The 14,031-nt window shown below is 46.1% G+C and overlaps 1 protein-coding gene across 2 annotated transcripts; it reads right to left on the bottom strand.

The window, feature by feature from the left end:
* Positions 1 to 2,318: 2,318 nt before the first annotated feature.
* On the bottom strand, positions 2,319 to 6,818 carry SRSF5 (serine and arginine rich splicing factor 5). 2 transcript variants are annotated; one of them, XM_063947203.1, is made up of 8 exons: positions 6,717 to 6,818; positions 5,343 to 5,497; positions 4,995 to 5,065; positions 4,726 to 4,878; positions 4,558 to 4,624; positions 3,495 to 3,568; positions 3,217 to 3,327; positions 2,319 to 2,987 (listed from the first exon to the last, which is right to left on the bottom strand). In XM_063947203.1, exons 2-8 carry the CDS (start codon positions 5,466 to 5,468, stop codon positions 2,711 to 2,713), a joined length of 879 nt encoding a protein of 292 aa, XP_063803273.1. In that variant the 5' UTR covers positions 5,469 to 5,497; positions 6,717 to 6,818; the 3' UTR covers positions 2,319 to 2,710. The 2 variants fall into 2 exon arrangements, with proteins under 2 accessions (XP_063803273.1, XP_063803274.1); XM_063947204.1 differs by having other exon boundaries at positions 6,712 to 6,796.
* Positions 6,819 to 14,031: the final 7,213 nt, after the last annotated feature.

Here is a 14,031-nt window from a genome sequence, read left to right as displayed (position 1 = left end):
CCCAGCGCCCTGCACCCTACAGTGACCAGAGTGTGTGGTGTGCTGTGGGAGCAATGGCGCACAGCTGCAGTGCTGTGCGCTACCTTAATGAAGACCGGAGTCTTCTGCCGCCGATTTCATCTCCTTCTTCTGTCTTCTGGCTCTGCAAGGGGGACGGCGGCGCGGCTCCGGACGATCGAGGTTAGGCCCTGTGCTCGAACCCTCTGGAGCTAATGGTGACCAGTAGCCTAAGAAGCACAAGCTAGCTGCAGGCAGGTAGGTTTGCTTCTCTCCCCTCAGTCCCATGTAGCAGTGAGTCTGTTGCCAGCAGATCTCACTGAAAATAAAAAACCTAACATACTTTCTTTCTAGCAAGCTCAGGAGAGCCCACTAGGAGCACCCAGCTCAGGCCGGGCACAGATTCTAACTGAGGTCTGGAGATGGGGCATAGAGGGAGGAGCCAGTGCACACCAGATAGTACCTAATCTTTCTTATAGAGTGCCTAGTCTCCTGCGGAGCCCGTCTATTCCCCATGGTCCTTACAGAGTTCCCAACATCCACTAGGACGTCAGAGAAAATAAAGTTTTACTTTCACGGTGTGCGAGTTGTGTTTTTATTTGGGTATTTCTTTTGTTGTGGTACAGGTACCAGCGGGCCTGTTATTTCCCCGCATGCTGGTACTTGTGGTTCTCCAAGTACCAGCATGCGGGGGAGGCTTGCTGGGACTTGTAGTTCCACAGCAAAAGAATATTCTTTTTATGTCAATTTGAAAGGCTATCAGCCTCCCACGGATTTGGGGGGGGGGGGGGGGGGGGGGGGAACGACAGCCTCGGGCTTCACCCCTGGCCCTTGGGTGGCTGGAGGAAGGGACCCCTTGATTTTAGGGATCCTCACTCCTCCAGTGTACCCTGGCCAGGGGTGACTAGTTGGGGGGGGGGGGGGTGTAATGGCACGGCCGCAGGGACCAATATAAAAGGGTCCCCCGGGTGTGGCATTATCTCCCTGGCTAGTGGAGCCCGGTGCTGGTTTTAAAAATACAGGGAACCCCTATGTCTTTTGTCCCCCGTTATATTAAACTAGGACCGGACGCAGAGCCCGGTGCTGGTTGTCTAAATATGGGGGAACCCCACTCATTTTTTCCTCTGTATTTTAACAACCAGGACTGGCTCAAAGAGCCCGAGGCTGGTTATACATAGGAGGGGGGACCCCACACAATTATTATTTTTTTATCTTTAGCTATTTAAATACCAGCCACCCTGTAAAATCATCCTATATATATGACACTCCCCCCCTCATTTAAATGATAGTCAAAATCTCCCATAGCCATAATCTCTTGCATAGAAACAAAATCTCTGGTAAAGTTAGTCAAAATCTCCTACTGCCAGTTCAAGGGAAATCGCTCAGTCAAAATCTCTCCGGGTGTATGCACCTTAAGGGGGGTAATGCGTTGATTACAGCAGCAAATTTGTTAGCAGTTGGGCACAACCATGTGCACTGCAGGTGGGGCAGATATAACATGTGCAGAGAGTTAGATTTGGGTGGGGTGTGTTCAAACTGAAATCTAAATCGCAGTGTAAAAATAATGAAGCCAGTATTTACCCTGCACAGGACAATGATATCTCCAAAACATGGACTGTTTGGGAACAGCTGCTATAAATTTATTCCATCTTGCAGAAAATGGAGCCTTCACTCGAATACCCCTTTTTTTTTTAATTGTAACCCAGGAAATTGCCAGGTCTCTTAACCTGGCAAATTTGCAAGTCTCTGCTCCAAGACCCTGCTCAGGAGCATAGTTTGGAACCCGGGACTTAGGGGGTAATTCAGAGTTGATCGCAGCAGCAAATTTGTTAGCAGTTGGGCAAAAGCATGTGGACTGAAATGGGGGGGGCGCATATATAACGTGCAGAGAGCTAGATTTAGGTGGTTATACAGTTTTGTGCAGACTGTATAATCAGACGGTCAGAGGTACCTGTGCTTAAGCACCAATAGCCTTAAAACCTGGTCTGATGGGATGGCTTGAGCACAATGTTTGTTAGGCACTGAGTTACAGCAAAGCCCGTTACTCAATATAACCTTTAGTGCAAGGTTTTCAGCAACATGACTTGAACGTGCTCATGAAAACCGTATCTGCGGTGAAATACATAGTGTTACAAAGTGAAGTGTTCACTAGTGAGTGACTCATAACCAGAGACAGATGAGTTAACATGGTGTAATTACAAGACAAGAAAGTCAGGATTGAAGTTGCCTACTTTAGCATTGGAAAGTCTTGTTTACCTTACGTACTATTCACACATTTGCTACAGCCAATATCAGTCTCACCTTCAATACAGATCACAACATTGTTTTCTTTAATAAAGTTTATTTGAACAGCGAATTTCACAAATGAAACCTTGTATGAAAGCTGAGGGGGGCAGTGGTATGGTCACAGGAACCAGCGGTATTTACAGCAATAAACAAGAGTCTGGAATACATCCATCCAATGCTCGGACACAGATATTGAGGGGGGGGTGAATTTACACAAAAACTGTACATTTAAAGACAAGCAGGTGGTGTTTATCAAAGGACAGGAATCTGTCTCAGTGGTCCGCATAAAGTCTGTACTTCAGTTTTCCTGCTTCGCTTCCTCAAATACTTACCAAAAAGTAGCAAGTATGTTCATCACAAAACAAAATTAAAAGGGGAGGGAATCAAAAATAAGGGGGTGAGGAGGAAAAATATGAAGTACAAATGTTCAGTTTCTGCTATCAACAGATCTAGATCTCGACCGAGACCTCTGGTGATCAGCAGATGCTGGGGACTTCGATGGGCTCCTAGAGGCAGCCATAGGGGCTTTTTCTGGAACGGGAGACCTACTGACAGACCTGGATTTGCTGCGGTTGCTATGGTTACTGCGAGGAGTACGGCTGCGGCTACGAGACCGGCTGTAAGACTTCCTGCTCCTAGAGCGGGAGCGGCTGCGAGACCTGGATGAGCTCCTGCTGCGGGAACGAGATCGGCTCCTTGACCTGCTGATGTAGAAATTTCAATTAATAAAAAAGGCCATTACAATCAAGATCACTACAATAATTTGCATAGTTATGGAAGGCTAAGGCTTGAAGTATAAGACTGTATTTGGAGCAACTGTGCATGCACACAAAGTTGGTCTAAATTGTCAGTTATTATTTTGATGGCTATACCAAGTTCCAGAATGAAAATCTGATTAGTACTAAAAATAAAATGACTCCATTAGGAACCAACCTGTGCCGCTTGGTTCCTTCAATGAGCTTGATTTTTCGCCCATTTATTTCTTTGCCAGAGAGTTTCTCAATGGCATTTTTAAGATCACTGTAGGATGCAAACTCCACAACCCTGAAGGAAGTAAAGAAAAAAAAAAAATTACAATTCTGTCATAACCAAAATTCCACTGAAAGTCGACCGGATTGTGTGCCTGGTCATAAAATCTGCACAAGATAGAAAATTGTGCTCTTACTCTACTGCAAATACACACTCATTTAACGTCCATGCAGCAGGCTTACCCTTCATTCAGCTTTGGTCTGTGCGCATCAGCAAACGTAACTTCACCAGCTTGTCTCATGAAGTCTTTCAAATCCTAATGCAAGATTGAGATCTTATTAGCATCATTACAAGAGACATTGAAACAAAATAAGACCGGAAAAAACACTGTTAGAGCTGGAACTTAAAGATTGTACATTTCACCATTCTTGAGTCTCAGAACAGAGAAATAAAACAGTAGGGCACAAAATAAGTGAAGTCTTCTGTATTAAGAGACTACTTTTAAAGCTTAAAGTTGAAGAGTTATTCAAAAGACTAAAGATTAGTAGCAAAATGTTTTACTTTAAGTACAAAGCCAATTATTTGGTGCCCATGATGTCATTAAGAATGTAGGTTACTTTACCTTTAATAATAAATCCCTAGGCTAGTCAACCAGCAAACTGCATAAAGCGACTGGAGAACCGTCACGAGACAAGCCCGACTGGCTCTTCACAACCAACTTGAGGGCTACCCAATTGATGGAAGCCTTTATATCGAACGACCCTCCCTATTAGAAGACTATGGACGATCGCCATCATTTTCTATTCTTGTGGTGTCACCAAGGACTTTACTGCGACCAGGATTCCAACGACCACCTAATTGCGTATCTTTCAACTCTTTGCGACCACGACCTCTTATTCGGAATCTTTACAGGAAGAACATCTCAACTTAAGGACCAGATCTCGTTAACTCTCAGGGGGGTCGCTGCAACCTGGCACTTAAGGAAGTGCTCCAGTATGTCTAGACCAGCAACGGATCTAGGTGGCCAACAGGCACTGTAGGAGCTCACAGGGGAATTCAACCCGGCCCAACCAAAAGTGACCAACACAGAGCGATAACCAACAGACGCTCCTCGTCACAAGGCCAACGACACACAGATAGGCTGGCAAATAAAGGGTTTAATATTTGGTTAAAATTAGGAGAAACAAAATAAAATCCCATATCCCAATTTTATCATTTAGCCAAAACCCATTAACTATAATGTGTACTGGTGAGGTACACCGGTGAACATACCCTGTAGCCCCATTAAAGAATGAGTCAACAAACCTGCCAGCTCACTCTGGACGACAAGTTCTCTACTATGAGACGGTTCTCGGTCCTTATTGGGGGAGCACTGCGAGAGAAGAATTTTATTTAAGCAACCATTTGAAACTCGAATAAATATTTCACTATAACTGTATTAACCCAGAAAGTCAGTCATACAAGCTGAATTACCTTCTATCATTACGTGGGCGTCTGCTACTGAATCGATCAGAATATCTTCCCCTTCCTCCTCCCATGCCTCTTCCACCACCACCACCGCCACCGCCCCCGCCTCCACCACCACCACCACCTCTGGAACGTAGGCGGGCATGCTCAATGGTAACCCTAAAAAAAAAAATTTTTAAAAATGGCCAAATCATTGTTAGTAGCCGACAATGCAGATCACTAAGAAATACATAGTATCAACCTATTGCATTATGTACATTTTGGTTAATGCATACCGTTCACTGCAGAGCTCCTTGCCATCAAGCTCATAAACTGCATCATCCGCATCTCTTGGATCTTCAAACTCCTGTGAAGTGTTGAAGGGGTTTAATTAATATACATTATCCTCAAGATATATATTAAGGGAAAAAAAACAAAAAAAAACCTTACAGATAAAGATCAGGCTGGAACGCATTTCTTATATTCTCAACACCTATTAGGACCTAATATCAGATCCTTACAAGAGAAGATCTGAACTTTCTTGCAACAGCACCATAAGGCAATTTCCATGAAGCAATGGCTGGTGGAAACAGAAGCGTTGCTAAACATAGTAAGAGATCAGTATGGCAGAGACCGCTACTTACCACAAATCCAAACCCTCTTTTTAAGTCAATGTCTCGGATTCTCCCATAGCCCTTGAAGAACCGTTCTACGTCCTTCTCTCTGGCAGCTGGGTTCAGGCGACCGATGAACACTCTGCAACCACTCATTTTTCTTACTGTATCTTTAGATAAAGTATCTGAAATAAAAATATTTCAAGGGGATCAAACTACTAGGTGGATGAATGCATGAACTAGAACAGGGTATCATAAGCAACAATTCAAGATACTACCACTAGGCGGCCATCAGGCAACCTTACCCTCCCCCACAAGCTCCACCCTCCACGCAAATGCAGCAGAACCTTATCCCATGACTGGCCTGGGCACAGCTCCCTTATGTAACCATACACACAATAGCTGTGCCACTCTTCTGCAAGGGGGAGATGCAAAAAGCTGTGCAATAATCGCAATCGCCCGTAGCAATCTAACCTCCCCCCTCCATGCAAAATGCAGCAGACCCTTATACCATTACTAGCCTGCGCACAGCTCCCTGATGTAGCCATATACATAGGGAATAGCAGTCCCACTCCTCTATAAGGGGGAAATATAGCAAGCCTTGCAAGAAGTGTGCAGCTGCCCATAGCAATCAGTAATGGCATGCAATGAGAGGGCAGTTGCCCATGGCAATCAGTAATGGCGTGCAAAGAGTGAGCAGTCGCCCATGGCAATCAGTAATGGCGTGCAAAGAGTGAGCAGTCGCCCATGGCAATCAGTAATGGCGTGCAACAGGCGGGCAGTCGCCCATAGCAATCAGTAATGGCGTGCAACTGGTGGGCAGTCGCCCATAGCAATCAGTAATGGCGTGCAACTGGTGGGCAGTCGCCCATAGCAATCAGTAATGGCGTGCAACGGGCAGGTAGTTGCCCATAGCAATCAGTAATGGCGTGCATCGGGTGGGCAGTTGCCCATAGCAATCCGTTATGGCTGCTCATCCATTTACAATGTTCGATGCATTTAATCCCAGCCAGGGCAGGCTACTGTAGCAAAGCTTACATCATTAGCCCGCGATGTGCAGGGCGAGCCGCGTGCAGACCTAAGCCAGCCAAGATGGCGCCGGGCTGGCCGGCTGGAGGAGGAGACTTCTTCCCACACACACACACACAACACACCGGGACCAGCCACCGAAACATCCACATACCCACCCGGGTGACATACAGCACGCCGCCCGAAACGTCCCCATCACAGTAATGCAGTAACTAATGTTCTATGTGACAGCCCGCACATCCGACTACATACATCGCACACCGCATAGGGTTAAACCAGCAGGCATTGAAAATAAAACATTTCCGAAAAGCTGGAGCCTCTAAGGCCAATTAAAACCCACAAAAGCCGCCGCACGGCTCCAGACACCCACCTCACCTCTCTCCGACACTGCAGCTCCGAATGACGCAGACCCAGCGCTGCAGTCGGACAAAAGGCGGAGTGGGCGCGGCTTCGGGGGAAGGGGCGGGGCCGCCCTGCAGCGGGTCACGTGATGGGAGTGATACGTGTTCCTCTGTACGATGACTATGGAGAGCCGGCGAACCCTCCTCCCCCCATCCCTGCAGCCGAAGTCACAAAATGGTGGCTCGGCGGGGCGGGCCTGGAAATCCATCGAGCCGATTGGCTAGCGGCGTCGTACAGTGACGCTGAGTCATCCCTGCAGCTGCTGCAGCCGTCTTCCCTGTTCACAAAATGGCGGACGGCTAACTGTGCTTTTGTTGTAAATCTTCCTTTAATACAGCGCACTGTAATGTGAGAGCTCACACTGTAGTGGCTGCCCTGGCTGGTGGAGTCTGCAGCAGCCTCTGTCCAGGGGTCAGTCAGGGTGGTGGTGGGAATAGACAGGACAATGACTACAGCAGTACTGCAGGTGGCAATACACTAATACACTTATTTATTGCAACTGATTTATATAATGTAACTTAATATCTGGGATCTTTATTCCCGAAGTCTGACTCCAGGCATACACTTTGCAATTCATGGGTCTTGTCCTGACATGCGTTGCTGCTTCTGAAGAGAGCATAGATCGCTATTAAAGTGCCCCACATGCAATCCATAGAGCTCTATGTACTAAGCTTTGGAGAGAGATAAAGGGGTTTATTCATGAAGCAGTGAAAAGAGTGGAGAAGTGAGCCACTGGAGAAGTTGCCCATGGCAACCAATCAGCTTCTCTGTATAATTTTATAGTATGCAAATTATAAATGTTACCTCAGTGCTGATTGGCTCTTCTCCACTGGCTCACTTCTCCACAGTTTTCACTGCTTCATGAATAGACCCCAAAGTACCAGCCAATCAGCTCCTAACTGCCATGTTACCGGCTGTGCATGAAAAATGACAGTAACTGATTGGTTGATGCTAGATTCAAGTGGGCTAAGGGACCTTTTCCATCAGGGGGAGGAGCAACAAGGGGGAGGAGCTAGGCCATCGGGATAGTTCCTCTACTATCCACACCACCATCTATTACCTTTAGTAATCAGGTGGCGAGGGAAGCGGAGCGAGCCACCGAGCCCGAAGCGTGGCGAGCGTACTTTTTGGGTACCCTGTTCGGCCGTAGCTCCTCCCCCTGGTGATGTATCGCCTCCCCTAGGTACGTCAGAAGGTCCCTTCTCCCACTCCGATATAGAATCAACCGTAACTGATTGGTTGGTACTTTGGTTTCTATTTACTAAGCCTTGAATGGAGTTAAAGTGGACGGAGATAAAGTACCAGCCGATCAGCTCCTAACTGTCGTTTTTCAAACACAGCCTGTGGCATGGGCGTTAGGAACTGATTGACTGGTACTTTGGGGGACATGTATGGTGGCCAATCCCGGGATGGGGATTGGCGGGATCCCGGGATTTAGGGCCAAAAACGGCCGGGATTGGAAGCTCCAATCCCGAGGATTGAGGGATCAGCGTTGAGCGTCCACAGGACGCTCAGATGCTGCCCAGCTTCCTTCTTCCGGCTCCCCTGCGCAACGTGAGAGGTCACGCTGTGCCGTCACACGCCGCTGGGAGCCGCCAGGAGAGAGCAGAGGTTGTTTCTCACCCGCCCGCCCCGGTATATGGTGAGTTATGTGGGCGGGGCGAGGGGGCGGCCACATAGTTAAAAGCCAATCCCGGGAATACTGGAATTGGCCATTTTTCAATCCCGATATCCGGGATTTAAAAAATGGCCAGGGATTGGCTTCCCTAGGGACATGTAGCAGTGATAAAAGTGAAGAAACGCGCCAGTGGAGAAGTTGCCCATGGCAACCAATCAGCTGCTCTGTATACTTTTATAGTATGCAAATTATAAATGTTACAGCAATGCTGATTCGTTGCCATGGGCAACTTCCCCACTGTCTCACTTCTTCACTTTGATCACTGCTTAGTACATTTCCCCCACTATCTCCGTCAACTCTTTCTCCATCCAATGCTTAGTAAATAGACCACTTATTAATCTCTCTCCATTTTATCTCTCGTCAAGGCTTAGTACATAAAACCCTTTTGCCTCTGAAAGATCAGAGTAGAGCTACTAGCTTCCAGGAGCCTCTTCCCTCATGTACTTATACTTTTCTTACTTTAATAATCCTCAACTGCCCAAATCCCGCAGTTTTTTGGCCACCTTGGAACTTATCTCTATGTTGTTTACTGGTGTAGATATGCTTAGTTACCCTGTACTTGTCCTATATTGTCTTCAACTGTAAGTCACTGTTTTCCTGTTTTGATTATGTGCATATGTACTCTGTAATTGGGCGCTGCGGAACCCTTGTGGCGCCATATAAATAAAGGATAATAAATAATAATAATATTATATTTGGAAGCACCAATGTCGCGTTAGAGACTCCATTTAGGCATTTTAGAGCGTTGCAGATTATATGAAACTACAAATCCCAGAAAAAAACATTGATGTTTGTACTTTTTGTATAGATCAGCAAGAATAATGTTATTCCAATTTGTTTTAAAAAAAAATTTTTTTAAAGGGAAACCTGGAATTATCTTCATTTTGTTGACCTCTTTTTACTACAGCATCTGTTGTCTATTGTGAGGTGGGGGTGGGTGTGAGGGGAAATAGGACAAGCCTATAAATTCTTTTGTCCTTGGAGCCCTGACAAAAGTCACAGTGTATGGAGACTGCTTACTGAGACACTCATTGGGTGTCACACATGAATAATCTAAAAGCTTGTTACTGTAAATAGATCTTTGCAGCACTGTGTATGTATTTTATGTGTTTATAAAGGCCATACATATAGTTTTTATTTGTTGTAGTGTAGATTCTCTTTATTCAGTTTTTCAAGCTGGATCCAAAACATTCAATATTGTATACTATATGTAACTGGTATTCCTTTACCTCAAATGTTCCTGTTATTTTGTGAAGTAAAACACAGATGAGATGAGACATTTCTAATGTTAGTGACCAAATTGGTACAATTGCATTGGACATGAGGTACTGTCGTCAGAAACATTCATTAACATATTGTATCATTAATAAGGCCTCCTTGTTATATGTGACTGTGTTCTAGATGGAAAACAAAAAGAAAAGGACACCCAAAATGGGGATAGCGTAACAAAAGTCAGCAGAGAGTTAATCCTCTCTCTAACTCTGGACTGCCCGTAATGTAAAATGTGAGAGCTGGCGTTGAGGGATGGGTGGGGCATCTCTGCAGCTCTGTGAGGGGGAAGCCATTGCAGACACAGAGCTGTTCCTTCATGTGCTAGAGTTGTTTCTGGATAAAAAAACAGCTGTTAACATTTAGCTCTATTGCCAAATTTTGAATAAACAGTAAAGTCCATAATATGGATTAAGCAAGCGACAATATGGGCCACTGTGTCCCAAAATGAGAACAATGTCTTATTGTATTCCAATATAATCCATTGATATCATTACCAGTCATGCTATCAGCTTGTGTGTACGGTCGTCTCAGCCCGAGCTCTGATTGGTCGGCCTACCAACAAATGCCAAGCAGCCAAATCAGCTTATTTGTGTAAGAAGGAACATGCATGTTCCTCAGTAATAAAACACTGTGGGGTCCATTTATAAAAACAAATATTTGCAGCTTATTGCCCACAAATATTTAGTATAACACAAATGTATTATTGAGGAACCGCAGCAGATATCTCCACTAGCTGCTGCAATGTCTCCCTACCCAGCTGCAACCCAAATAGGCTTCTATGGGGGATGTGATACTGCCAGATTTACCAAGCTTTGTAATGCAAAGCATTCCAATGATTGTCTCCCACCCCACTGCTACGGCCATCTGAAAATTTGCATAATGAGCTGTGAGAGAGTTCACCCAGAACCCTCTTCGGCAATGGCCCCTGCGCATGCGTGGTCAGCGGGACCACGCACAAGCAATTTTGGAGCCCCTGTCCCTGCGTTTGCAGTTTCATACATCTGTCTGACTGACAGCAGCATATCTCTAGATCAGGGATTCTCAAACTCGGTCCTCAGGACCCCACACAGTGCATGTTTTGCAGGTAACCCAGCAGGTGCACAGGTGTATTAATTACTCACTGACTTTTTAAAAGGTCCACAGGTGGAGCTAATTACTTCACTTGTGATTTTGTGAGGAAACCTGCAAAAAAAGCACTGTGTGGGGTCCTGAGGACTGAGTTTGAGAACCTGTGCTCTAGATATATCCATGGTAAAGGGGGTAAATACTCCTTTGAGAGAGCGAATGTGGATTATTATATATTTGTTTTCTGAATTTCTAATTACTTCATGGAGATTGATGTATATTTTGTGCAGTGTCATAGCATTAAACATAATACTGTACATATAATACATTTATAATAATACACAAGATTTTATACACAAGGAAGCAATCCTATAATAAAACAATCCTCTACTGTTGGATAAAAGTGTATTTAGAAAACTTTGCAAGAGTTGAATATAATTGTTTCCCAAGCAATATGTGCATCCAGCTGTGAGAGGGGGAAGGCTGCCCTAATGATGGGGGAAGGGAGGGATTAAGGAGTGGCTGAGTTGTTCCCAGTTAGGGAGGGGGCCACTGGGCTAGATGCTGGAGGAAATCTGGGCTCAGGGGAGAGTGTGTACTAAACTGGAGTTGTTGCTGTTCCAGTATATGGCACGGCAGGCCTCACAACACCTGCTCCAGCACAGCACACACCGATTGCAGCCTTCTGACCAGCCTCTCTGCACCAGCCTCTCTGCTCCAGCTCCGAATGCTCCTTAGATCTGGGAGACTGGATTTGGTTTTCCATGTTGGCATACCCTCCAACATGACCCGCCCCACTAGGTACAAAATGCTCCGTTTCTGGACTTCCCTCTTCATTTATGATTTCCATCACCTGTGTGGGGGTGGTCTTCAGTATGCCGAATGTCGGGATCCTGGCGCACAGTCCCGACACCCGGCATACCGACAGATATTCTCCCTCGTGGAGGTCCATGACCCCCCTGGAGGGAGAATAAATAGCGTGGGTAGCGCGCCACCATGCCTGCAGCGTGGCGCGCCACCATGCCTGCAGCGTGGCGCGCCACCATGCCCGCAGCGTGGCAAGCACAGCGTGGCGAGCGCAGCGAGCCCGCAAGGGGCTCCTTTGCGCTCGCCATGCTGTCGGTATGCCGGCGGTCGGGCTCCCGACGCCGGTATGCTGGTCGCCGGGAGCCCAGCCGCCAGCATACCATACTACACCCCTGTGTAGAACTAGTTAAATGATAAGAAAGCTGTTTCTTCACAGATGATGGCAATCATAAATGACGAGGGAAGTCCAGAAACAGAGCATTTTGTACCTAGTGGGGCGGGTCATGTTGGAGGGTATGTGGTGGTGGTGTAGTGCATCCCGGTTTTCATGGTAGGGGAACAGAGACAGGCCTTGTTGTGGCCTGTCCCAGCCCAGGCATCAGACACAGACAACCACCATCCCAGAGAGCTGTGAGGACTGGAAGTGAGGCCTCCTTCCAGTTCTGTCGTTGACATGAACTCGGTGCCATGTCCCAATCAGTGCAACCAGGCTTGTATTTAACAAAATATAATAATAAACCATAAAAAAAAAAATGTCAGCACCCCGAAACCATCTGGCTCACCAGAAAGACTCCCAGTGAAGTCTACGGCTAATTCAACCCTGGTATGCAGTCATTATATCGGCACTCAGAATGTCAACACCAAAATGTCGACCACTCATTTTAGGGTTATGGTTAGATTAAGCTTAGGGTTAGGTTACATCCAAAGTGAATGTAAAATTGCATTGTTGACATGCCAATTGTTGACATTCACAATGTTGACTTTCAGCCAATGTCAATGTTATGTCATTGTCAACATTTTGAATGTCAACTAATTATACCACGCCTCTCTCATGCACTTGCCTAGGCACTGGTGTTCATGACGTTATGGGAACCTCTGATTTCCAGAACCATGCAGCAGTGCAACATAGTTTTGCCCATTAGTGTGCTTTTTTTGACTTGCTAACAAACCTGAATAACCCCCATGCTGTCCACAATCCACGGTCATAGAATTACACAGGTCGCCAAAATGGTGACCTGGAGATTACATTTAGCCAAGGAAGTGCCACCTAGTGCTGCTGCTTATCTGGGTTGTTCAACAGTAAGTTGCATGTAATTCCAAAACTAAATTCACTTATGTGCTCAGGGTGGAGACCCCCAATCAGGGCCAGACTGCCCATCTGGCACTTCTGGCATATGCCAGAAGGGCAGGTGGGCCAATCCCTCAGAGAGCTGGGAAGGCAGCGCACAGCGCAGCCTCCGGCTCTCTGGTTCAGCTGCCCCCCACCAGTCTCCATACTTACAGCGCGCCCCCGCCCCCAGCAAATGTCACCATAGTAATGGGGGGGGTGTCACAAGTCCAAGCCCCCATGACTCGCAGCTCGCTCCCGTACACGTGACGGCACGCCCCCTATGACGTGCGCGCACGTTCACGAGTGCCCAGGCCGAAATGGTGCCCCAGTCCGTCACTGCCCCCAATATAGAAAGTGTGAACAACAAATTACGGGAATACTTTACTTATAGGGGATAAATTCCTATTACCTGTAGAAGGGGTTTAGTATGAAATACCTACAATCAAATTCCCGACGGTCAAAATACTGACATTTAAAATACTGACAAGGTCAAAATAACAACATTTAAAATGTCGACAGGTCAAAAAGTGGACACAATATTTCGATTGAATCTGCTGTGTATGTTGACATAGGTCGACATGGACATCATATAAGTGTACCCCGTCCCCTCGCATGGCTCACTGTGCTCGTCAGTGTCGGTGCCTCGCTGTGCCCGGCACACTATTATATTCCCCCTCCAGGTCCACTGGGATGGTAGAGTATGAACAAGGCAGTTTCAATGGAAAAATCATGAAAAACCCATGTCGACTTTTTGACCTGTCGACATTCTAAATGTTGGTATTTTGACCTTGTCGGCATTTTAAATGTCTGGATTTTGACCTTGTCTGGATTTTGACCGTCGGGATTTTGATTGTAGGTAAATTGACCGCATCCCCTGTAGAAGGTAGTGGTGAGTGTTTTGTGAAATTTTGGGATCTTGGTTATGCTACTTTGCAAGAGGACGTTGGATCTCCTTTAAATTACATTTGGGTTGTGTTCTTATTTAAACAAAACGTAAGGAATCTTTTTAATCGTCCGATCTATTACCAGACAACAAACATTTGCATATAGGTAATGCCAGCATTTGAATCTTATTATTATGCAGACATAAGCTCATGTTCAGAATAGAAATGTACCCTGTATTACTGTCTCTGCAT

This window comes from Pseudophryne corroboree, chromosome 12 (genome assembly GCF_028390025.1).
Source record: "Pseudophryne corroboree isolate aPseCor3 chromosome 12, aPseCor3.hap2, whole genome shotgun sequence".
Classification (NCBI taxonomy): domain Eukaryota; kingdom Metazoa; phylum Chordata; class Amphibia; order Anura; family Myobatrachidae; genus Pseudophryne; species Pseudophryne corroboree.
This window is presented reverse-complemented; position numbering and strand designations above follow the sequence as displayed.

Bases quoted from the DNA above. Each gene is read 5' to 3' on its own strand.
- SRSF5 (XM_063947203.1), bottom strand. From the start codon at position 5,468: ATGAGTGGTTGCAGAGTGTTCATCGGTCGCCTGAACCCAGCTGCCAGA. The intron at 4,625-4,725 runs GTAATTCAGCTT...CTTCTCTCGCAG, and splicing joins CGCCCACGTAATGATAGAAG to TGCTCCCCCAATAAGGACCG. The intron at 3,328-3,494 runs GTAAGCCTGCTG...TACTTCCTTCAG, and splicing joins AGACCAAAGCTGAATGAAGG to GGTTGTGGAGTTTGCATCCT.